Source organism: Xenopus laevis, chromosome 1L, assembly GCF_017654675.1.
Source record: "Xenopus laevis strain J_2021 chromosome 1L, Xenopus_laevis_v10.1, whole genome shotgun sequence".
Taxonomy (NCBI): Eukaryota; Metazoa; Chordata; class Amphibia; order Anura; family Pipidae; genus Xenopus; species Xenopus laevis.
Window position 1 is genome coordinate 13,365,535 of NC_054371.1, and position 26,118 is coordinate 13,391,652.

General features: G+C 41.3%; 1 protein-coding gene across 1 annotated transcript in view; it reads right to left on the reverse strand.

Annotated features, from left to right (window-relative positions):
• Positions 1 to 25,619, reverse strand: part of gfra4.L (GDNF family receptor alpha 4 L homeolog) — a 208,337-nt gene extending 182,718 nt beyond the window's left edge. The window contains exon 1 of the mRNA XM_041587141.1: positions 24,686 to 25,619. Within this exon, the coding sequence (XP_041443075.1) occupies positions 24,686 to 24,734 (49 nt within the window). The 5' untranslated portion in view covers positions 24,735 to 25,619. The remainder of the gene's footprint in view (positions 1 to 24,685) is intronic.
• Between the last annotated feature and the right edge of the window lie 499 nt (positions 25,620 to 26,118).

Below are 26,118 nucleotides of genomic sequence, written 5' to 3' on the forward strand. Positions count from 1 at the left end.
GAGTTACAGACTTGCTGCTCCTCCGCCTGTAAACTGCCATCATCTTGTTCTAATCCAGCCCACTACTTGAGTTATAGAGTTCTATTCCCACCCACTGCCTGAGTTACAGACTTCCTGCTCCGCCCTATGTAAGCTTCCATCAGATTGTGTTCTATTCTCACCTACTGACTGAGTTACAGACTCCCTGCTCCTCCCCTTTAAGCTTCCATCAGAGTGTTCTATTCCCACCCACTGCCTGAGTTACAGACTTCCTGCTCCTCCCTATGTAAGCTTCCATCAGAGTGTTCTATTCCCACCTACTGACTGAGTTACAGACTCCCTGCCCCTCCCCTTTAAGCTTCCATCAGAGTGTTCTATTCCCACATACTGACTGAGTTACAGACTTCCTGATCCTCCCTCTGTAAACTTCCATTAGAGTTTTCTAGTCCCACCCATTTCTGAGTTACAGACTTGCTGCTCCTCCCCCTGTAAACTGCCATCATCTTGTTCTAATCCAGCCCACTACTTGAGTTATAGAGTTCCTGCTCCTCCCCCTGTAAACTGCCATAAATGTGTCTAGTCCCACCCACTGCTTAGTTACAATAATATTTCTGGTCTCTATGTCAAGCTTCCTAAAAGCCTGTATAACTCCTATAAAGCCCACATTCATAACAAGGACACACACGCACACACCTACAGATAATAAACTGTCAGTTTAAATGCCAACCCATAGACAGGCGAGAAATAGATTAACACCCCATGCAAATAACGTGTGTGCTCCAAATGTAGAAAGAAGAATAAGCGCCTTTTAAAAATATTGAATAATGAGGATAAAGAATCTAAAAAGAGTTAAGAGAAAAGACTTATGAGATGAGAAATGAAACCTCGCCCCCCCTGAGGCATCGCTGCTAAGCACCAGGGATTATTCATGGGTTAGAAGGAAATGTTAATTTTTATCGGAGATTATTCTAATAGCGCTTAGCAATAATCACTATATTATTATCTTTCTGTATGCACCAGATAAAAAGAAATTCTCTGACTTATATGTAGTTTCTCTGAAGTTTCTCCCATACTGATGTGTCTTCAACTACAATAATGAGTACAGTATGTTTGCCACGTGTTCTTGGAAGTATGTATGTATGGTATATACATGGAACTGCACTAGTTGTACTTACTGTGCCATGTGTTCTGGAGACATCATACATGGAACTAGTTGCATTTATCCATACATGTCATTATACACTGTACATTATACATTACTATAGCTATAGTTATCCTGCCATATGTACTGGGGGGCATTATATATGGAACTAGCTGTATCTCTCCTCCGTGTGTTCTGGGGGCATTATATATTGTTCTAGCTTTATTTATCCTACTATTATTTTTGGACTATTATACATGGAACTAGTTGTATTCTGTGGGCATTATACATGGGACTAGCACTATTTATTCTGCTATATATATTTTAGGATATTATACATGGAACTCGTCTAATTTATCCTATAGTGTATTCTGGGGGCATTATATATGGAACTAGCACTATTTATCCTGCTGTATGTTTGGGGTATTATACATGAAACTACATTAGTTGTATTTATCCTGCCTTCTGTGTGAGGGGTGGGGGGTGTTGGTGGGGCATTATGCATGGAATTAGTATCAGTATTTATCCTGCTGTGTGTTCTGGGGGCATTACACATGGAATCAGTAGCTGTATTTATCCTGCCATGATACACAGTACTAATTCTATTTATCCTGCCATCTTTGCTGGGGGCATTATACATGGAATTAGTTGTATTTTCTGTGTGTTCTGGGGGCATTATACATGGAACTAGCTGTATATATCATCTGTGTGTTCTGGGGGCATTATATATATATATATAATATATATATATATATATATATATATATATATATATATATATATATATATATATATATATATATATTGAACTAGCTGTATCTATCCTTCTGTGTGTTACGGGATCATTGTACATGGGACTAGCTCTTTATCAATCCTGCCATGTGTTCTGGGGGCATTGTATATGGAACTAGCAATATTTATACTGCCATCTGCGCTGGGTGCATTATTAATGTAACAAGCTGTATTCATCCTGCCATGTGTTTTGGGGGGCATTATAATGAAATGGAGCTGTATTAAAAGGACAAGGAACGTTAAACTTAAGAAATAGGTAGAAATGTTGTACATGATGTTTTGTGCTTCTGTACCAGCCCAAGGCAACCACAGCCCTTTAGCAGTAAAGATCTGTGTCTCCAAAGATGCCCCAGTAGCTCCCCATCTTCTTTTCTGCTGATTCACTGCACATGCTCTGTGCTGCTGTCACTTACTGAGCTTAGGGAGCCACTCACAATATACAGTACACATAGAATAGAAATGTCACAATATAAGGCTGATTAGTAATTAATACACATAATTACTACATGGCAGCACAGAAACCAGTGCAATTAGCATCAGAATTTAATTATCAGCAAACCTGTAGCATCAGCTTATATTACAGCCAGGGAAGCTCATTTTCTGCTGGATAATTAGTGACGAGCCCTAAGCTTAGCTTCTCAACAGCCAATCAGAGCCCACTGAGCATGTGAGTGTCACAGACACTTTCCAAGATGGTGACCCCCTGTGACAAGTTTGAAGTCCTGGATCATTGCTGCTATTGACAAGCTCAAACTTTATCCTCGTGCAATAAGTTCACTATATAAAATAGGACATTTTTAGTGCTATTCATTTTTAATTCAATTCAAAAATAACAAGAGAAAGACAATAATGGCTGTTTAGGAGCCCTGTAACATACAATACATTTTTGCTGGCGGATCACCCATTCTTGACCTGCTCCTCATTTTATCACAACCCTGTTCCAAACGCTGAGCCATAGTGCCACATCTAGTTTTGCAATTTAAAATAAATATTTTTTAAGAGTTTTCTCAATCAGCAGCAGCAGAAGTGGGCACAGAAGTGCTGTGTTTATCCTCACAGGAATCATTTTGTACTTAGCACTATCTTGCAAACACACAGGTGCAATTTTCCCTGACCAGCGGAGTCTCCAGAGCTCCATCTCTTAAAAAAAACCCAAACCCCTAGTTGCCGGCAAATGTTCCATTCGCTTAAAAGCACCCCGACCTGAACATTTCTATTATTCTCTGCGGCCAACATCCCATCATGCAGCGTTGTGTATTATACAATCCATCTCTTTGGGTTGTAAAGCCCATTTTAAAAGGTGCTTAAGCTGGCGAAGTGGGCGATTAACCCTTTTAAAAGATAATGATGGATCTCGGGCAAAAAAAAACACTTTTCCCTTTGTGAGCAGCAAGACGCTGATCTAATGTTCCTTTTCCCCATGTCCACTAAATGCCACCATTTGAAAGGAGAAAGCTGTAGGCTGACGTCCTCTTCATTGTAAATAAACCACTCTGAATAAAAATGCTCAGATTTGGTAAAATGTCTACATTTAGGTATTTAAAGGGTAAATGCACAATCTTTTCTTGTCAAATTGTTCAAGAGGCAGTTTTTTGTTGTGCTGCAGCTTAAAGCATCCACAGAACTCAGAAGAATACAACCTTTACCTGGGATTCATCATTTGAACCAATCTTTAGCTTTGTTTCAGGGATAGAATAACAAAAGTGGCAGAAGAGGGCAGAACATTTTCCTTAATCTCCAAAAGCTCCACTTCCTGCACCGCAAACATAAATGACATTACAGAAGACACAGGTGCATTTACGACTGAAAGGAACAGAAGCTGCACTAGAAGCTTAAAAATCAGAGCATACGGTATTTCAAATGGCTGGACTTGGTCATGTTTGATTCCACATTACTACGTGTTACCATTTTTGTGTGTTGTGTTTTGATCATCTGTCATAGAAAAGTTATTCCATTCCAGCAGTCAATGTCTTATCTGCAACATAAATTAGATGATAGCCCTCTCTTGCTTTCAAACACATGTATTTATGGGACTGCAGCTTTGATAGATCTTTATGGGGCATACATTGAGATGCCATGGGTATAGCATAATACATTTTATAGATGGGAAGAGTGTGGAACAAAGGTTAGAGGAGGGAAAGATAGTGACAGTAGGACAAAAAGGAGACCGTAGGGAAAGAGAGTGAAGGTCATGTCTGGACTGAGACTCAAAATAGACCCTGACATTTCAAGTACACAATTGCCCAAACAGCCATGCACAGGCCTAATGTAAAGCAGTTTACAGCAGCCACTTTGGCATTTGTGACAGTTTACTGATTACCAGTCCAGGCCGGGTGACAATTAGACAACATGGTGACAGTAGGCCCATTAGGCAATGTAAGTACATGAAGGAGAAATTAGGAACAGATGACAACAGATGGACAAGATGGAGAAAGCAAGGCGCAATGGGAAAGCATGGAAAGCTGGTGACAGTAGAACAAGATGGAGACTATAGGACAAGATGGACACAGTAAGGCATGATGAAGACAGTAGGACAAGATGGAGACCATAGGGTAAGATGGAGACAGTATGACGAAAGTAGGACAACATGGAAACAGAAATACAAGATGGTTACAGAGAGTAGGACAAGATGGAGACATTAGGTAAGATAAAGATAGTAGGAAAAGATGGAGACAGTAGGGCATGATGAAGAGGGCAGGACAAGATGGAAACATTGGGCAAGATAGAGAAGCTGGACACAATGGAGGAAGTACAGCAAGATGTAGACAGTAGAGTTGAGCAAAATGGAGACAGTAGGACAAGATGGTGACATTAGGCAAGCTAGAGATAGCAGGACACAATGGAGACAGTAGCGCAAGATGAAGACAGTAGAGTAGAGCAATATGAATACAGTAGGACAAGATGGAGACATAAGGCAAGATAGCAGGACACAATGGAGACAGTAGAGCAAGATGGAGACAGTAGAGCAAGATGGAGATATTAGGTAAGATAGAGATGGTAGGACAAGATGGAGACAGTACAGAAAGATGGAGACAGTAGGACAAGATGGAGACATTAGGTAAGATAGAGATGGTAGGACAGGATGGAGAACGTACAGCAAGATGGAGACATTGTATGACAATATGGAGACAGTAGGTCAAAATGGAGATAGTAGGGCAAGATTATTACTAGGTTAAGATGGTGACATCAAGAAAATAAGAAGACAATAGGACAAGATGTGGACAGTAAGGTGATATGAGGACAGTAAAACAAGATAGTGAGAGTGGTGACATTAGAATCACATGGTGACAAAAGGGGAAGACAGAAACAGTTCAGCAAGTTCATGATAGTTACTGTCATTCTTCCTGTACTAGACCAGACTAGTCTGGTTGGGGGATGGGGCTAAATTTTTTTGTGTGCATAAATCTGAGACAGTATTAGGGCTGCAAGATGAAACATCCATTTCTAGAGTTAATTTAATATGTCAATATAGTGTTATTGCCTCCAATCCTGGTGAACTGCACCCAGCTCTAGGCTGGTGGAGGGGACATTTATACACTCTACATCACCAAATACTCCCATTGCAAAAATTCTTGCAAAAGTAACATTTAATCTACGATGGATTGAACATGCACCATTTTTTAAGGAGAGAAATAGTAAAGCGCCTGAGCCGTTCCCCAGTTTTATGGAAATATCACTTTCTTGCTGACTTGCTGGAGTAATGCTTTCTGCTGCCTCCTGCAATAAATCATTCCTTTCCCTGATTTTAATAACATTTCTGGAGCTTAACGGCTATTTTGTGGCTGCTTTCACCCCATGTAGTTACTGGATAACAGCCGCAGTGATTTAAGCTTGGGGACACGTGTAGGGGAACGTCAGGTTTTTTGGAAAGTGCCAACCTGCACTCGATCATTCTCATTCTCTGTTTCTCACTCTTTTTCACACTCCCTTCCTCTTTCTCTGCCTTATTTTTTTCTTTCTTTACTCATTTCTCTTTCTTTCTTTCTTTCTTTCTTTCTTTCTCTCTCTTTATTTTTTCTTTCTTTACTCCTCTTTCTTTACTCCTCTTTCTTTCTTTCTTTCTTTCTTTCTTTCATTCTTTCTTTCTTTCTTTCTTTCCTCTTTTATCCCTTCTTTCATTCTTTACTCTTACCCCCCTTTCTTTTTTCTCTTTACTCTTTTCTTCCTTCTTTCTTTACTCTTTTATCCCTTTTTTCTTTCTATACTCTTTTCTTCCTTCTTTTTCTCTCTTCAATCTTTTCTCCCTTCTTTCTTTCTTTAAACTTTTCTCCCTTCTTTTTTCTCTTTACTCTTTTCTCCCTTCTTTCTTTCTTTACTCCTTTCTCGTTTCTTTTTTCTCTTTTCTCCCTTTTTTCTTTCTTTACACTTTTCTCCCTTCTTTCATTCTTTACTAGTTTCTCCCTTCTTTCTTCTTTCACTCTTTTGTCCCTTCTTTTTTTTAATCATTTTTCCCTTCTTCCTTCCTTCTTTTTTCTTTTCTTTCTGTCTGTCTTTCTTTCGTTCTTACTTTCTTTCTTTCTTTCTTTCTTTCTTTCTTTCTTTCTTTCTTTCTTTCTTTCTTTCTTTCTTTCTTTCTTTCTTTGATACTGGTCAGATTCAGGTTAGCCACTTATACTCTGTGACATTTTGAATTCTTGCCTATTCTTACTCATTATTTGTTCTTCAAAGATCTTAACTGCAATAGTATAAATATTAGACTGTCTGGGAATTACAGCCTTCACAATATTGCAATTAGAATATATCCCAGTTGTAAAGTCCCACTATGAGGAGATACTGGGGTTTATTTACTAACACTGGACAAACTTACAGCTGCTATGGTGTGATCAAAGATAATCCCTAATTGGCTGCAAATGTGGCCAGTGTTAGAAAATGAGTTTAATTTAAGTGGCTGGTAAAGGTAGACTGTTAATAAAAAAATAGATTGGAATTGATGTAAAGTGGCAGTGGCTAAAAGTGACACGATCCTTTGGAAGCAGTAGAAGGTGGGGTGATTTTTAACACCATTCCAGTTTCAAACTTCTGCAACAGATATGTCACGTATCATGTGAATTTGTAGCATTGTTTTTATACTGCAACTAAAATTTGAATGAACATTCAATTTCCCACGGCTAATTCACACGGGCAACAGAGGGGGCGAGTTACATGTATGAGAGATGGTAGGAAGGTGTAGGCCATGCAGAAAATTAGAAGTGGTCTTTTCATGGTGATTCCAGATTGGCGGTATGCTGATATTTGTATTGGCTACATGTGAACTGGAATACAGACCACTTGATTAGCGATGGACTAGGGCATGGGACTTTTCTAAAAAAAAATAAATAAAAAAAGCAAATCTTTCCTTAAAGTAACAGAAATAAGCACCTAAAGTCAAGCAATAACCACTAATGTCTGACAGTTAATCAAAGCCCATATCTGCTTTGTGATAATATTGCTCCTAAATTGTTTGATATCAGAGAGAGTTTATATGAGTTTCTTATTCAAGCTGTTTGCATAATGCACAATGAAGTAATTACCAACAGTAAACAAACACTTATCTGTCTGAGAAAGGCAACGTTTTCCTTCCAATGGGTCCCTGCGCCTTACTTTATGGCTTTGCTTATATAAATCAAAGGACTGGAACTGCTCAAATGAAAAACTAGAAAAAAAACGCATCTTCTTTTTTAAAATGAAAAAGAAACGTTAGCCAAGGAAGCAAGCTGCTTTATTACAAACTTACAAATATTTAGAATTTAAGGGTTTAATTGGAACATCTATGTTCTCATAAAAGCAAATTGAACTCATACTGTACGTGTTAATCAACTCGTCAGGGTCCTCGAATATTCAGCAGTTTTTATTTAAAACCTCGTGGAACCCTGGATACAGTTTATCTCAGTGAGGAGTGATGGGAGTGTGCATATGTCTCCCCTCCACTCTCGCCACAGGACAACAGAGAAAAGCTGCTGACGCATTTTGCTTTCAGTTTAAATGCAGTACAATACAAAGACATTGTATATGACATGCCAAGAACAAGCCATCTCCGTATTTTGTATTTATACATATGGATAAGAGAACCCAGTAAAATATGAGGGTATTGCTTATTATGTGCCAAGAATATAATGACTCTATTTGAAAGGAAAATAACAATGCCATATACACACTTTTCAATTTCCTATTATTTTTAGCAACATATTGAGACAAACAGATAAATGCAAGAGAAGTCAGATTTGTGTACAGTGGGTCCCAATTTCGAGTGCCCAGATCCCATTACATGAATGGCCCAATGCACACATGGTCAAGTTGAGAGACTGAGAGCCAGCAGGTTTCAGATGAGTATGTCAAGATGTTGGTATTACTGCAAAGATGGATATTGACAGTAAGACAAGGCAGTGACATTAGGAAGATATACACATTTCAGGGAAAGGTTGTGTCAAAATGGCAAGATGATGCAGTGGGGCAAGATGGTGAAAGCAAATCAAGATAGTGACAGTTAAGACAAGATGGAGGCAGTAGGACAAGATGGAGGCAGTAGGACAAGATGGAGACAGTAGGACAAGATGGAGACAGTAGGACAAGATGGAGGCAGTAGGAAAAGATGGAGACAGTAGGACAAGATGATGACAGTAAGGCAAGATGAAGATAGTAGGATAAGATAGTGACAGTACCATAGGTTGCAGACGACAAGGCAAGATGGAGACAGTAGGACAGGATGGAGTCATTAGGGCAAGATGGAAACAGTAGGACAAGATGGTGACACTAGAACAAGATGGAGACACTAAGGCAAGATATTGATCAGTAGGCTAGTAGGACCAGATGGCGAAAGTAAGGCAAGATGAAGACAGTAGGACAAGAAAGTAAGGCAAGACAGTATGATAAGACAGTACCACAGAATGGACACAGTAAGACAAGATGGTGACAGTAAGACAAGATGGTGACAGTAGAACAAAATGAATACAGTAGGACAAGATGGTGACAGTTGGACAAGATGAAGACAGTAAGGAAATATAAAGATAGTAGGATAGATGGTGACAGTTGGACAAGATGACGACAGTAAGGCAAGATAAAGATAGTAGGATAAGATGGTGACAGTACCACAAGATGTAGACACTAAGGCAAGATGATCACAGTAAGGCAAGATGGAGACAGTAGGATAAGATGGTGATAGTACCACAAAATGGAGGACACTAAGGCAAGATAGTGACAGTTAGGACAAGTCTGTGAAAGTAAGGCAAGATTTAGACAGTAGGACAAGATGGAGACAGTGAGGCAATAAATTGGAAAGGCAGGTAGGCAAGATGGCGACCCTATGTTAATAGACCAGATAAATAAGGGACCCTGCAATATAAATGTAGCTCAGGCCGAGGCCTAAAGCAGGCTGGGAAACACAGAGCAACAGAAAATGGTTTAGCTGGAGCAACTCAAGTTGATTTAACATGAATCTCCCTGGAAGAAAAATGGAGTCACAACTGATAAAGCAGTCCGATGACACGCCTGCCCACCAAATCCACATGACGAGTTATCAGACTCACCTGCATAAATATGAGCCGTGACAGTAACATGACTCAATATTCCCCTTATCTGTCTCCCACATAATCTAGATGTCAGCGTTGTCATAATAGTGATAAAAGATTTCTACACCGGCCTATTAGAGTTCCTATACAAGAGACTAGACAATGCATAAATCATCACGGCTGCTGAATGGAGCTTCTAAGTAAACAGATCAGAGCGAGAGAGAAGTGCGATGGAGGCAGAAAGGCAATGAAAAATCAGGACAATTAACACTGAGACCCTGAGTCCCTTGTATTTGTCACCGCAGAACAATTACTATGATCACCAAGAATCACATTAACAGAATTAAAGGACAAGTGACATTTGTGAATCACGGACAGCAGGTGGTTTACACAGGCCTCTGCCAAGAATTTAATAAAACCTTTATTTTTCCTAATGTGTTTGTCTTTTGTATCGACATAATTCACATAGGTTTGTGTCATGTGATGTAAATATCTCTGTGGTAACAAATAGTGATGAACAAATCTGTTCTGTTTTGCCAAAAAATTTGCGAAACACATTGAAGTCAACAGGTGGCAATTTTTTTTGACTCTTGCAACTTTTTATTCTTCCTCCAAATACAATCAAAGTCAATGGGCATTTTTTCTTGTAGTGACTTTTTTTGTGATGGTGACTTTTTTTGTCTTGGCGACTTTTTTTGTCTTGGCAACTTTTTTGTCTAAACGACTTTTTGTGCAAAATGCATTAAAGACAATGGGCATTCTTCTTTCTCACATCATTTCTTGATCAAATTGCCTTAAACAAAATGGGCGTTTTTTCTGGCGGCGACTTTTTTTTCACTGCAAATTTTTGCAGCAGTTTCACGAAAATTTTTTGGTTATCACTAGGAATATATATATTTATAACTACAGTGGATAAAATCACAATAATTACAGCCTAAGTCAAGTATGCATACATGGTTCCCTATCAGGTTGGCTTCTTTCTTATACAAGAACAGGGCCACTCTGACTTCTCTATCACTCACGCCTTAGTGGGCTTATTAAACAAGACTTCTGAAAAGGCTTTTTTGATGTACAAGGTTTTTTTCTTCTTTAAGTTTTTTATTTATCTTAGATTTATCCATTAAATATTCTAGAGAACACCCACCTGAAAAAAGGGGAGGGATAACTCTAAGAAGGGATCAGATGATAACAAAATTGACATTATATTCAAAAATATTTGAACATATTTTAATTCCCCCACCCATATTAATTTTTGCATCTCACCTGAGATAAAACATTGATGGGGCCTAATGGATACCAGTTCAGCATCTCCATACCCTTACTCCATACCAGTGATCCCCAACCAGTAACTCATGAGTAATATGTTGCTCACCAACCCTTTAGATGTTGCTCTCAGTGACCTCAAAGCAGGTGCTTATTCTTGATTTCCAGGTTTGGAGGCAAGTTTTAGTTGTTTAAAAACCATGTGTACTGCCAAACAGAACCTCCTGTAGACTGTCAGTCCACATAAGCACCACCAATACGTCAGAACCCATATTTGGCAACCCCAGGAACTTTTTGTGCATTCATTTGTTTTATAAACGAATGGGGCTCAAAGGAAAAAGGATTGGGGACTACTGCTCCCTTCCCAACCAACACAGGGTAGGCTCCAAGCTTCAAGCAGGTCCTACAGACCCGAAGCTGCAGGTGGAATTCTGGGAAAATAGGCAAGATCCATTATTATTTTCTTGCCTTTTCCCATTTGATGGACATAACCCATTATATTTATAATTCCATATGCTGACTGTGCATCATATTCTTTAGTCATTCTGCACCTTTCTACTTCCTTTGAAATGACTTTTCTTTACATGCATTGTGTGTTGATGCTACCGTGTACCATGAACAGAGATAATAAGAAAACACAGCAATTAATCATGTTTGAACCTTTAAATCATTCTCATCGGAAAACCCTTCACCTTGACCTCATCAGGCACCTTTATTTCCCCGAGATTAAAAGCTGACCCAGAGCAATACATCATGCTGAATGTTATGCTTATTACATGCATTTTGGAGAGACTGATAATGAAAGAGGGAATAAGAGAGATATCACCCATTGATTACTAATATCAAACACTAAAGGGCTGCAGCCTTATTAATTACTTGGTTTCATTTAGCACCTTCACCATCTGCTGTTGGTGGGGACTTCAGCACTGCAGCAACTGCCCTATTGCTTAGCCCTAGAACATATTACAGACAGGAACACTCTGATGGAAGCTTACAGGGGGTGGGACTGAGAGTCTGTAATTCAAGCAATGGGAGGGACTAGAACACTCTGATGGAAGCTTACAGGGGGTGGGACTGAGAGTCTGTAATTCAAGCAATGGGTGGGACTAGAACACTCTGATGGAAGCTTACAGGGGGTGGGACTGAGAGTCTGTAATTCAAGCAATGGGTGGGACTAGAACACTCTGATGGAGCTTACAGGGGGTGGGACTGAGAGTCTGTAATTCAAGCAATGGGTGGGACTAGAACACTCTGATGGAAGCTTACAGGGGGTGGGACTGAGAGTCTGTAATTCAAGCAATGGGTGGGACTAGAACACTCTGATGGAAGCTTACAGGGGGTGGGACTGAGAGTCTGTAATTCAAGCAATGGGTGGGACTAGAACACTCTGATGGAAGCTTACAGGGGGTGGGACTGAGAGTCTGTAATTCAAGCAATGGGTGGGACTAGAACACTCTGATGGAAGCTTACAGGGGGTGGGACTGAGAGTCTGTAATTCAAGCAATGGGTGGGACTAGAACACTCTGATGGAAGCTTACAGGGGGTGGGACTGAGAGTCTGTAATTCAAGCAATGGGTGGGACTAGAACACTCTGATGGAAGCTTACAGGGGGCGGGACTGAGAGTCTGTAAGTCAAGCAATGGGTGGGACTATAACACTATGATGGAAGCTTACAGGGGTAGGGACTGAGAGTCTGTAAGTCAACCAAAGGGTGGGACTAAAACACTCTGATGGAAGCTTAAAGGGGATGGGACTGAGCGTCTGTAAGTCCAGCAATGGGTGGGACCAGAACACTCTGATGGAAGCTTACAAGGGTAGGGACTGAGAGTCTGTAATTCAAGCAATGGATGGGGCTAGAACACTCTGATGGAAGCTTACAGAGGATGGGACTGAGAGTCTGTAATTCAGGCAGTAGGTGGGATCAGAATACTCTGATGGAAGCTAAAAGGGGAGGGACTGAGAGTCTGTAATTGAAGCAGTAAGCGGGACTAGAACACTTATAGTAGCTGACAGGAGGAGGGGCTGAAAGTCTGTAACTCAAGCAGTGGGTGAGACTAGAAAGCTACTACAGATACTGTATAGGAAAACATTGCTGCACCCATGCTTTAGATTAGACATGCAGTAGAAGGCATCTTCCAGTGATTAAATTGATGTCTATGCAAAACAGGTATTAGATGACATTTTCCTTGCCTTAGGATAAAAAGATGTTCTCGAATAAATGGACTTCTGGCTAAGTACCACACCAATCACTGATCTGGGCCCCCCAGGGGTTTTATTCTATACACAGCCCATTCTCTATAGGCAACAAGATATTTTAACTACATCATTTCAGCAGGATTCGGCCGAATCCTTGTGCCTGGCCGAACTGAATCCTAATTTGCATATGTAAATTAGGGGCGGTTAGGGAACTCGATGGACTTTTCGTCACAAAAGAAGAATTTTTTCCACTTTTTCCTTTCCTGCCCCTAATTTGCATATGCTAATTAGGATTTAGTTCGGTATTAGGCCAACTCTTTCACCAAGGATTCGGGGATTCGACTGAATCCCAAATAGTAGATTCAGTGCATCCCTAGTTGCTAGGATTCAAATTCCCCTAGCAACCATGCATTGATTTGAATAAAAGACTGGAATATGAATAGGAGAGGCCTGAATAGAAAGAGGAGTAATAAGAAGTAGCAATAACAATACATTTGTAGCCTTACAGACCATTTGTTTTTTAGGTGGGGTCAGTGATACCCCATTCACTGGAAAGAGTCAGAAGAAAAAGGAAAATAACTCAAAAACTATAAAAAAAAATAAAATAAAAAATAGACCAATTGAAATTTTGCTTAGAATTAGCCATTTTATAACATACTAAATGTTAACTTGAAGGTGAACCACCCCTTTAACATGCACAAAGGCATAAGTCATATAAAACCGATTAGTGATGCTAAATGTAAACTTAAAAATATCCTACACAGATATCAAATGATGATCGTTCCCCCCTCCTGGGAAATATTGGTATGTCCTAGCTCTGTGAACATGATTCCATGGCATACATTTCATGTTCTACTTGGTATTCCCCAAACATCCAGTATTCTCTATACATTACATGAACCGTTTTTATGGAATGTGCAATCTACGGCGGCACAGGATAAATCTCCCCGGCAGTTTTCTGATCCCAAGTAGGCGCTCGGTGGAAGGAAATCTTTTGCCTTGTTTTCTTATCTCCAGCAAAGATGTACAAAGCGTTTGACCCTAACATGAAAGTAATCCAAAAATCTAATTGGCTCTGACATTTCACAGTCGTTGGGAAAAGAGGCCAACTAGTTATAGCTTCTGGGTTCGACGGCGTTTGGAGGAAAAGTAAATGAGAGATAGGAAATTTCATTAGAAAAAATCGTCGGGACTCGGCTTTGGAAAACAAGGGCAATGTATTAATTCTGGATGTGAGGCCATCTAGAGAATAACATTAGCTGGTTGGGTTGCTCTTCGCTGAATTGCAATCAGATCAGAAGTGAATATGAGGGCTTGGAAAGGACAAATGTTATTTTTTCCCTGATTTATATAATGCCGGTACATTGCACAGAGGGTTTATATTAGTCCCTGAGCTTACAGTCTAAGGTTCCTCTCAGTAGCGTAACTAGAGTGCGCCAGGCCCTCCCTGCCAAAAAATTCCAGTGCACTCCGATCCCCGTCCTCCCACCCACTTCCCAGCCCACGCCCCAGCCCACTTCCCAGCCCCACCCACTTCCTGCTTGGCCCCACCCACTCCCAACCAGGACCCACCCATGGGGATCATTTTTATTGGAAGCCAGAGTCCTCTTGGTCTCAACCATGACTTGGACTAGATAGACATAAAGGGGTTCTTCTCCTTTAAATAACATTTTAATATGATGTAGAAAGTGATTTTTTAATTATTTGTGTTTTTTTTATTTATTTAGCTTTTTATTCAGCAGCTCTCCAGTTTGCAATTTCAGCAGACTGGTTGCTAAGGTCCAAATTTACCTAGCAACCATGCATTGATTTGAACAAGAGACTGGAATGTGAATAGGAGAGGCCTGAATAGAATAGAGCAGAGAGTCAAGAGTGAGTTTATTGTAATAATAAACTAGTAATAAGAAGTAGCAATAACAATACATTTGTAGCCTTACAGAGCATTTGTTTTTAGATGGGGTCAGTGACCCCCATTTGAAAGCTGGAAAGTGTCAGAAGAAGAAGGGGAAATAACAGTAAAAAATAAAGAAAAAGACAAATTGAAGTTGATTGGAATTAGCCATTCTATGACAGACTAAAAATGAACTTAAAGACGACCCACCCCTTCACTGGTAATGATGCTCCTCATGGGCAGGGACGTCCAACTTGCAGAATTCAACTATTGTTGAACTGAAAATATGTACAGCTCTCTCCTGGTGATAATTACATTTATAATCATATAACTCACCAGCAAGTGCACATTCACATTGATTTGTATCATAAATTTCAAATCGGTGATAGCAATCAAAAAGCAAATACTGCGCTTGTTGTTTTCCACCGACTACAATGTTATGAGGAGTAGGGACTGGCCTTTCCTCATTAGTCGGGCCCACATTGTGTATTCATGTGTGTACAAGAGATAATTACTGGCTGAGGGCTACTCACTGTGCTTCTGATTGCAGTCATGGGAGGCGGCCGAGAGCTTGTCCAGCATTTTAATCGACACTAATGTGATACATCATGTGACACGTCCCTTAATAATACTCTGCTTATTGTATCCTTGATAGACGGCGTAATAGAAGAATAATGCATCGCCTGTTGTCATATATATTCTTTCATCCTTGTGCCTTTATATGGTCACAGAACAACCCCTTGGTGACTTCTAATATCCTTATCATTTACAGTAGGGGGTACATTATCCCTTATAATACATGAGTGATACTCAAAGTTCCCTGTATAACTCAGCCTGCAGCCTTGTGTCTTTATATGGTCACAGAACAACCCCTCAGTGACTTCTAATATCCTTATCATTTACAGTAGGGGGTACATTATCCCTTATAATACATGAGTGATAGTCAGAGTTCCCTGTATAACTCAGCCTGCAGCCTTGTGCCTTTATATGGTCACAGAACAACCCCTCAGTGACTTCTAATATCCTTATCATTTACAGTAGGGGGTACATTATCCCTTATAATACATGAGTTATACTCAAAGTTCCCTGTATAACTCAACCTGCAGCCTTGTGCCTTTATATGGTCATAGAACAACCCCTCAGTGAATTCTAATATCCTTATCAATTACAGTAGGGGGTACATTATCCTTATAATACATGAGTGATACTCAGAACCGCATTCCTTAGGTGTCTATAAATAATTTGCAGGGATGGAATGCTTCTATAATATGAGGGCTGTGTATCAATAAACAGAAAATCCAACACTTGAATAAATAGGAAACGCATATGCCAGAAGTTATATTCAGAATCCCTAGATAGCTGCATGTTGGTTGGTGGTTTTGCTCATGCAAATGAAGAGTAACACTTTATGTAACAAATTTATTCTGACCCCCTTTGCCTGTAGAATGAGGCCACAGTCTCTGCTTCCTCCTCCTCCCCAGGCAGAGCGGGTGCAGTCGGCACACGCGGAGTTAAGAATTCAAGGGCAGAATTCCAAACAACCATTCCACTGGGATTTAAGGAAGCGCTTAAATTATTTGTGAGCAAATCTGAAACCGGAGATCCGGAGACCTGCAAAAAGCGCAAATTTAGCAAAAAATCGCAGAGAGAAGTTTCCTGGTCGCTATTAAGATGAATTGCAGGCAGTGGCCCAGAAAATTGATTCTAATATTATTTAAGTCAGAAATAAAGAGAGTCGCTCTGTAAGTGAGAAATCAGAGATGGGGGAGACTTTATTGATGGACACAGCATTTCACTGTATGTTTGCTCTCACTAGCACTGAGGCCATTCATTAACCTGGATATGATGATCAGCCAATCACAGTGCATTTACTATAACAACATGTGCGGGTCATGTGTTTCTCATGGATGGACATTTGCGACTTAATCAGAACTGTTTAGTAAAAGAAGGTTATTCCATAGAGTGGAGATGTGGGAGGAGCTAGAATCTCCATGCGGCGTGTGCTTTCTGCTCTCTCGGGCGCCAGAGAAGCGGGATGTCTGCTATGAAAACTGACAGTTAGGATAATGCACCTGCCAATCAGAGTTGAATTCAGTCTGTGATGTGACAAACTGCAGAGGAGAATGCAAACGCTGCATGGAGAACTCATCAGGCTCGGATGTATGATTTGGGCACCCCTAGACCAGAGAGATTAGGATGCCGCCCCTAAAATCGTGCCGCCCTAAATCTGGGCCTGGAAGTCTCAGATCTAGTGTGAGATTTATAGGGTCAGTTCCCCTTTAAGCTAACTTTTAGTATGTTATGAAGTTTCTAATACTAAGCAGCTTTTCAATTGGCCTGCATTTTTTCCTTTTTATAGTTATTGATTTTTTTTGCCTTTTTCTTTTGACTTTTTCCAGCTTTCAAATAGGGGTCACTGACCCCATCTAAAAAAAACCCAAATGCCCTGTAAGGATACAAATGTACTGTTATCGCTACTTTTTATTAATTTACTCATCTTTCTATTCAGGCCTCTCCTATTCATTTTCCAGTCTCATATTCAAATCAATGCATGGTTGCTAGGGTAATTGGGACCCTAGCAACCAGATTGCTGAAATTACAAACTGGAGAGCTGCTGAATAAAAAGTTAAATAACTCAAAAACCACAAATAATGAAAAAAGAAAACCAATTGCAAATTTGCTCAGAATATCCCTCTCTACATCAGGGATCCCCAACCTTTTGAACCTGTGAGCAACATTCAGACGAAAAAGGAGTTGGGAAGCAACACAAGCAAGAAAAATGTTCTTGGGGTGCCAAACAAGTGCTGTGATTGGCCGTTTGGTAGCCCCTATGTGGATGTCAACCTACATTGAGGCTCTGATTGGCAGTACACCTGTTTTTTATACAACCAAAACTTGCCTCCAAGTCTGGAATTCAAAAATAAGTTCCTGCTTTTAGGCCACTGGGAGCAACATCCAAGGGGTTGGAGAGCAACATGTTGCTCATGAGCTACTGGTTGGGGATCACAAGAAGAACACCCAATAATTACTAAGATTGGTTGCTATGGGTTACTAGACCTGATAACATCCCCCATAGCCCTTAAAGTAGATGAATATGATCCCAGTTGTCTCTGGGGGCTTCAGATCCCTTATTTATTTGCTACATTAGGCTTCAGAGATAGAGTAGAAAGCACCAAAGAGCAGTGTTTGGCAACACAAGGAGCGAGGGCCTGTTGATTAGCCGCCCGATCCATTATTCATGCTCTTCTTACAAGTACTTACATTGAACTCTGGACATTTCTACCGTCAGAATATCTGTTTTCCTTATGAATGTTTAAATCTCTGCTTAGCATTCACAGCCCGAGCCGGTGGCATCCATCATTCATATTATCAGCCGCAGAGCTGGGCGCAGAAACGCCTTGATACGATATTAAATCTGCACCCCCACAAACACACACCCAGCCGCCCAGTTTCCATTTCTCCAAGATGCATCAATTTAAAGTAAGAAAAAAACAATAAAAAAGAAAATGTTTCTGTTTATTTCTCAATCTATAACCGTTCATAGCAAAATGCAATATATATATATATGTATATATATATATATATATATATAAGGGAAAAAAGCAGAAAAGCTGGTTGGAGTCAGCTTCGCGGGTGGTCAGATATTGTCCGCCCGATGCTACAGTCACTTATTCCCCAGAATACAGTAGGGCCGGGCCAGAGGTCATGTTATGCTCCATTGAAAATTTCATGAGTGTCCAGATGTTGAGGCTACAAAGCCAAGTCTTGTTCTGATTGATTGGGTCCATGATGTGGAAAGGCTTGGAGGGGAAAAGAAATAAACTGCAGCAGCAAATCAACTTTTGACAGGGCTAAGTAACACTTACAGCTTGTCCTGCTGCAGAGAATTACTGGGGTTTCTATCTGTTCCATTCTTAAAGTATGGGCACAGGTTAGTACCTAGCTATGAGAAATGAGAGCAGAGCAGACAGTAACCCTTCCAACACTTTCCTCTTGTCTCTGTCCCTATATATTAGGTACCTATCTAGTACTACCAATCCCTATTTCTGTAGGGAAATGAGAGAGAGCAGACAGTAACCCTTCCAACACTTTCCTCTTGTCTCTATATATTAGGTACCTATCTAGTGCTACCAATCCCTATTTCTGTAGGGAAATGAGAGCAGAGCAGACAGTAACCCTTCCAACACTTTCCTCTTGTCTCTATATATTAGGTACCTATCTAGTGTTACCAATCCCTATTTCTGTAGGGAAATGAGAGAGAGCAGACAGTAACCCTTCCAACACTTTCCTCTTGTCTCTATATATTAGGTACCTATCTAGTGCTACCAATCCCTTTTTCTGTAGGGGAATTGAAGAGAACTGAAATAAAAATCCGTGGGTAGGGGGAGACTGTGCCAATATAGGAGGCTGAAGGTGTTGCCACACGCCAGTATTACTTTGTTAATATTCCATGTGATTGCAGGATCCCATTATATAAGGCAGGAATGTGCTCAATCGGATGTACCAGAGCCACAGGATCAATATTAGACGTGAAATAAACAGAGGAATATTGGATATACTAAGCAACTGCTGGATAAGCCGCTGTAATTAATGAGGCCGAAATAAAAACTTTCTTTATTAAAAAAAAAAAAAACAACAGCTCAATCTTTGGCAGATTAATGAATCTGCCTTAACACCAAACACCATGTGAATTATGTCAGTAGGGGAAGGGGAGCCTTTTATTTACCAGTAAAATGGTTATTAAGCTCCTACAAGGCCATATTCCTGTTCTACCCAAACGGGAGGGGGGGGGGGCTGTGTTATAAAAGTTTATCTGCCTGAAACTTGCACAGACTGAATGGAATAGGAAACAGCAGATGTGAAAGTTTTGCTGAAGGCACCAATGACCTTTTTTATTGTGCTCATTTCCTCTGTCTGTCCTTATGTTCTCAGAAGATAGACTTGCTTACTCAAGGGAGCAGAAATTGGCAAAACTCTAGTCCATCCAATCAGCTACCCTAGACTACTGCAGGAGGTTGTTGTCCAATAAAAGTGTCCCACAGTGTCCCAATGAGAACCCCAATTAGCACTCAAGGGCCTTTTAGTACAAGGAACTCTTGTCCAATCACAGTGTCCCCGAGAGAAACCCAATGACCACTCAAGGGCATTCCAGTACAAGAAACGTTTGTACAATCACAGTGTCCCCAGGAGAAACCGAATGAGCATTCAAGAGCCTTCTAGTACAAGGAAATCTTGTCCAATCACAGTGTTCCCATGAGAAACCCAATGACCACTAAAGGGTGCCTTCTAGTACAAGAAACTCTTGTCTAACTACAGTGTCCCCATGAGAAACCCAAATGAGCACTAAAAGGTTCCTTCTAGTACACGTAACTCTTGTCCAATCACAGGATTCCCATAAGAAACCCAATGAGCACTCAAGGGCCTTCTAGTACATGAAACCTTGTCCAATCACAGTGTCCCCATGAGAAACCCAATGAGCACTCAAGGCCTTCTAGTTCAAGAAACTTTTGTCCAATCACAGTGTTCCTATGAGAAACCCAATGAGCACTCAAGGGCCTTCTAGTACACGGAACTCTTTCCAATCACAGTGTTCCCATGACAAACCCAATGAGCACTCAAGGGCCTTCTAGTACACGGAACTCTTTCCAATCACAGTGTTCCCATGAGAAACCCAATGAGCACTCAAGGGCCTTCTAGTACAAGAAACTCTTGTCCAACCTCAGTGTCCCATATGAAACCGAATGAGCACTCAATGGTGCCTTCTAGTAGGGTTATCAGACAAATCTACAGATGCTTTTTTGGTTCTTCAGGAAGGCCAGGACCTTGTACAATAGTATTTTCTGTAGTTCCCTTTCTGGAAGCTGGTAGGAGAAACTACTAGGAAACAGTCAGGAGGACATAGCTGGGAAGAAAGGGGAAATGGGAAATAGTTGAGGAGTAGAGGGTAGATGGTGATCGAAGAAGAAAACGGAACTGGGTATTGGATTTGGAAGTAGATTTGGAAGGGATCTTAATACAGAAGGTGGTAACAAAGGGAGAAGCAGGGGAAAATGAGGCCTTGCATGGGGGTTGATGGATATATTGAATGCAAACGGCAGCAGATAAAAGAAGGGAGCACATGATAAAGGATATAACAGAAAAGGGGAAGAGAAATGAGAAGTAGGATGATGCCCCCAAAACCCCAAGCCCCTCAACACTCCAAGCCACATCAGGGCTGAATTATTCTTTCTCTATATAACAAGTTCTTCATTATACACAAAAAAATTAGAAAATAGAAAAATAGGCAGAAAACCACCTGGTTTATGACTCAGTCACTTGGCAAATGAGTTTTATACTTCATTAACCCCCAACTGCAAATCCACCTATGACTACTGAGATGTTCCTGCCCAAATCCTATTAAAAATGGAATTAAGCCCAATCTTGAGTTCTGCCAGTCCTCCCTTCATCCTTAGGTGTAAAGCTATTAAACAACAACCCCCTAATCTCACCGTGGATGGCAATTTGCAGCAAATAAATCCATTTAAATACGCGCCCCTAATGATGAGGTATGTTAATACCGAGGTCAAATCACTTCTCCAGCCGGTTGGAAAAACAAAGCTCTCCAAGTGACTGTCAATGACTTTCTCTGCTTCTATTAAAGCTAATCAGGAGGGAGCAGTGCACTTCCCAGGCACCGCCGCTTATTTGTTAGAAACAAGAGGTTCTTGTATGGAGGGAGATGGTAGCGGTGCAATAGGTGGATAATAATTTCATTGGCTGGAAAAAAATATTATAATGCAGCCAAGAGTGCAGGCTGGGACTGATTTGAGGGTGGGAAGATAACAAAGATAGAAAGAGTTAAAACATAAAGCTGACCAAATCATAACTTCCCCTTTAAAATAAAGAGGCTGCATATGGAGTGCTGAAATCTCTGCAAATAAATGAACTACAATTTGAATGCCTTGAGCTGTAGAAGGGAGGATGCTGGGAGTTGTAGTATTCTCTGTTGCAGTGTATGCACTTGATTTGGGGGACGCAGAGATTTCAGTGTGTACCAGGAATGTGCCCCATGTTTGTGAGTGTGGGTGACAGTGCACCACTAATGTGAACTCGGTTTACTATAGACCAATTGTTCCCGCCATAGAGAATTTAGGGGCAGGAGGGACAGCAGACCTGGACAGACATTCAGATGAAAGGGAAGCCATGCATTAGTGCTACACATAGAAGATATAGTGACACCAATAACTGCCACAGGGGAGGATGAAATAGGGGCAGAAGGATAATCACAACGAGAGACTGGAGCAGAAGGGAGATCAGTGATAAAGGGGAAAGAGAGAGATAAGAATCTCCAGCTGAGGAGTGACAGCAGGGGGGACACCTTGTCACTGTCTACAGATTAAAGGGGAAGCAATGAGAGGTCTGAAGCCCTGGGGTATGTCAGAGAGCAGCCATGTTTGCTTTGGAACGAGTGTTTCTATTAGCAGGAGATATCATTATTATTATGCAGCCTCTGTATAAAGCAGACAGACAGAACTGGGGATTAGACAGAGGGTACAGCTGATGGGGGGGGGGTACATGAAAAGAACTGGGCACAGAGAGGGCAGCAGAACAGGTACCAGATGATGGAATTAGAGATGCACTATTTTGGTTTCGGCTGAGCCCCCTGAATCCGAATACCGAACCAAATCCGAATTCTAATTTGCATATGCAAATTAGGGGTGGGAAGGGGAAAACATTTTTTACTTTCTTGTTTTGTGACAAAATATCACGTGATTTCCCTCTCCACCCCTAATTTCGATATGCAAATTAGGATTTGGATTCAGTTCAGCAGGGCAGAAGGATTCGGCCGAATCTGAATCCGGCTGAAAAAGGCCGAATTTCTGGCCGAATCCCGAACCGAAGCATCCCTGCATCTCTAGCTGGAATTATATATTCAGTGTCACTATATTAACCATTGCACTGCTAGACACATGTGTGCTCCTCATTCTGTTGGGTTCAGCATTAGCCAAGCAGATCTATAGTGAAATAGGGGGGGGCACTGTCTGGATGGGGAAAACAATAAATGCAATACCTTCCCAACCTGCACACAGTCTCTCTCTCTGTTCAACTACATTGTTTGGAACATACAAAAAGCCGAATATTTGTCCTATTACCCGTCTTTAGACGAGCCAGCCTGGCACAGCATTATCCCAGGAGACAGTATAGACCCACACACTGTGCCAGAAGTCTGCAGGGAATATAATCCTTCCCCAGGAGCCCCCAATAATGAGTCAACATGAACCCCACTCACCACCCCCACACTGGCAGCTTTGTCTGAACTATTTGTAGCCCCCCTGCAGTGCCAGCTGTATCAAGTGTAGCCCAAACATCACCAGCTTTATCTCACTGTGCCAGCTCTATCCTTGCCCTGTCCTCTCATTTACACTATCCATTCTATTCCGTGTTTTGTGCAGGTACAATTTAACCCACTCTCAATATTCCAACTCATTACCCTGTGCCAGTCAGAATATTTCTTAGTTCTGTACATGATTCTACTCTACCTCCCGATAATAAACTACAAATCTGCTTGCCAACACTAGAACGGTACCAGAATGATGCCAACCTGCGCCTGTAGATAATTACTCCTCTCCTGCTGTGACTGTACATGTCGCCAGCCCCTGTGCCCCACATGAGCAGCCAGTCTGTATATGTACCAGCCTCTCCCTGCACCAGCTCATTCTCATGTCTTGTGCCTGTTTCACGTGAATGATCCTAAATAATGCAGTGTATTCTTCAAGTTTCAGCACGTATTCCCCCGAGTCCTGTGCAGTTTTATTGCTCTTAAATTCCAGCATGTGCCACACATTGTCCAGCCAATATTAGTTTATATTCACCTGCCCAGCCAGTACCAGTATAATACTAGTATGTGCCACAGTGTGCCAGTATAGTATTAGGTTATATGTTCAGTACCCAGTGCCAATGTAATACCAGGAGAATACTACCAGTATGTTCCAATGTATTACCATGAGAATACCAGTATGTGCCAATGTAATACCAGGATAAAACCAGCATGTGCCAATGTATTACCAGGAGAATACCTGTATGTGCCTATGTAATACCAGGAGAATACCAGTATGTGCCAATGTAATACTAGGAGAATACCAGTCAGCACATGAAAGTGGTACCCAGCAGAATGGCAGTGTGTGCCACTCACTCCCCAGCACGTGTCTGTATTTCGCTTGAAGGAAGATGAGATCAAGCATGTAGCATTCACTGTATATATGTCTATAATATTTATATATATATATATATATATATATATATATATATATATATATATATATATATATATATATATATATATATATATATATATAATAACATTTAGCTTAGTGCAAGTATAATGCCAGCATGTGCCATGTATAACTCTGACCCACATAAAACCCAAATATCGACAGCAGAATGCCAGTTTTATACCCACAGTAGCAAGTGCCAGTTTTATACCCACAGTAGCGAGTACCAAATGTATACCCAAATTAGCAAGCGTCAGTTTTGTAGTCACAGTAGCAAGTGCCAGTTTTATACCCACAGTAGCAAGTGCCAGTTTTATACCCACAGTAGCAAGTGCCAGTTTTATACCCACAGTAGCAAGTGCCAGTTTTATACCCACAGTAGCAGGTGCCAGTTTTATACCCACAGTAGCAAGTGCCAGTTTTATACTCACAGTAGCAAATGCCAGTTTTATACTCACAGTAGCAAGTGCCAGTTTTATACCCACAGTAGCAAGTGCCAGTTTTATACCCACAGTAGCAAGTGCCAGTTTTATACCCACAGTAGCAAGTGCCAGTTTTATACCCACAGTAGTAAGTGGCAGTTTTATACCCACAGTAGCAAGTACCAGTCTTATACAAGTGCCACACATTGCCCAGTTCTATGCATGCGATATCTGAGCGTATTCTCATGACAGTTGCAGCGACTTACCGCAGACCAGCAGCAGCAGGACGCAAGCGAGAACTCTAAGCGGTCTCATGGCGACAATTCCGCGGGTGGCAGAGGACGATGCGGGAGCGGCTGAGGTTCTAGCTCCGGGGTCTGCTGTGCCCAATCTCCCCGCAGGTGTGTGACACTCTCAGATGGGTTCCGCGGGTTATACACATCCCCCCTCGGTTCCGCGGGTTATACACATCCTCCTTTTGAATGTGAGCGCGGAGCCTCCAAATCCGACCGGATCAGCTGAAGTTTGATCGCAGCCAAGCTCTCCCCCCTCTCAGTGCTGCAAAACTTCAGCCCCAGATTCTGGGAGGGCTTCTGCCCCTTCCCCTTACTGACAAGTTTAGAGGGGCTCCTGCAGGGCTTTCACAAGCTGGGGACATCCATGGGTTAAACACAAGACTTGGGCTCCTAGATTGCAAGTGGGGTCCCCTGAGGAGAATCTGAGGTGTGAGAAGAATAAGTGGGGGTGCTGGTATATTCAGGAGGACTCCCCAGAGTATGGCTGATATATGGGTGTGAGACAGGGGGTCCTGGGGCGGCTGTAGACTGGGGGTGCACTTGTATCCTGGGGGTGAGCAGGAGTTTAAATCCAATGTAATCCAGAGAATGATGTTGTGCTGCTGCTTCTCCAGTGCAGCCAGAGAGACTGTAGGATGTTACTGGCTGAGTATTCCTTCCCCTGCATCAGCTCTGTGCCTTCCTCTGTCTCAGGTCTCTGCCTTCCCCTGTCTCAGGTCTCTGCCTTCACTACTACAGCAAGAGCAGAGATGGTCCCTATTGCCTGGCACAGCACCCAGTTCTGGGGGTCTCTCTCTTAAAGGGACAGCAGCCACACATGCATCGTTGGGAGCAGAGCGGATCCCCACATCAGTGCAGGACATATACATGCATCTCATGTGAGCTCAGCAGATGTGTTGTTGCTCAGTCACACAGACAGGGCTGGTATTGTGCAGCAAGAAAAGAGGAGATGGGCAGAACTGGCACCCTAAATGCTTTTTGGGTTGCAAGGCAGAGAAATGTGTGTCTGGTTGATGGTTGTTATGTGATATTAAAGAAATGCACCACTAACTGTTAATATGTCACTAGTGGGTGCAAGTGTGATACTGAGTAGTGAGAACATACACACACACATTTAAATAACAGTATTTATAGGCATACAATGATAGAAATATTACACAGATACACAATGACACACACATGCACCATAGATGCACTCTATAATGATATCTGTAAAGTAATGTCTTCTACATGCAATACCCACCCACTAATTGTGTGTGTATATATATATATATATATATTTATCTATCTATCTATCTATCTATGCGCACACACACACTACTGGTTATAAATACACATGCACATACAGGAGAGCAGTACAGACAATTCCCAGACACTGGGAAGGAAGGTTGGAATGAAGCTGC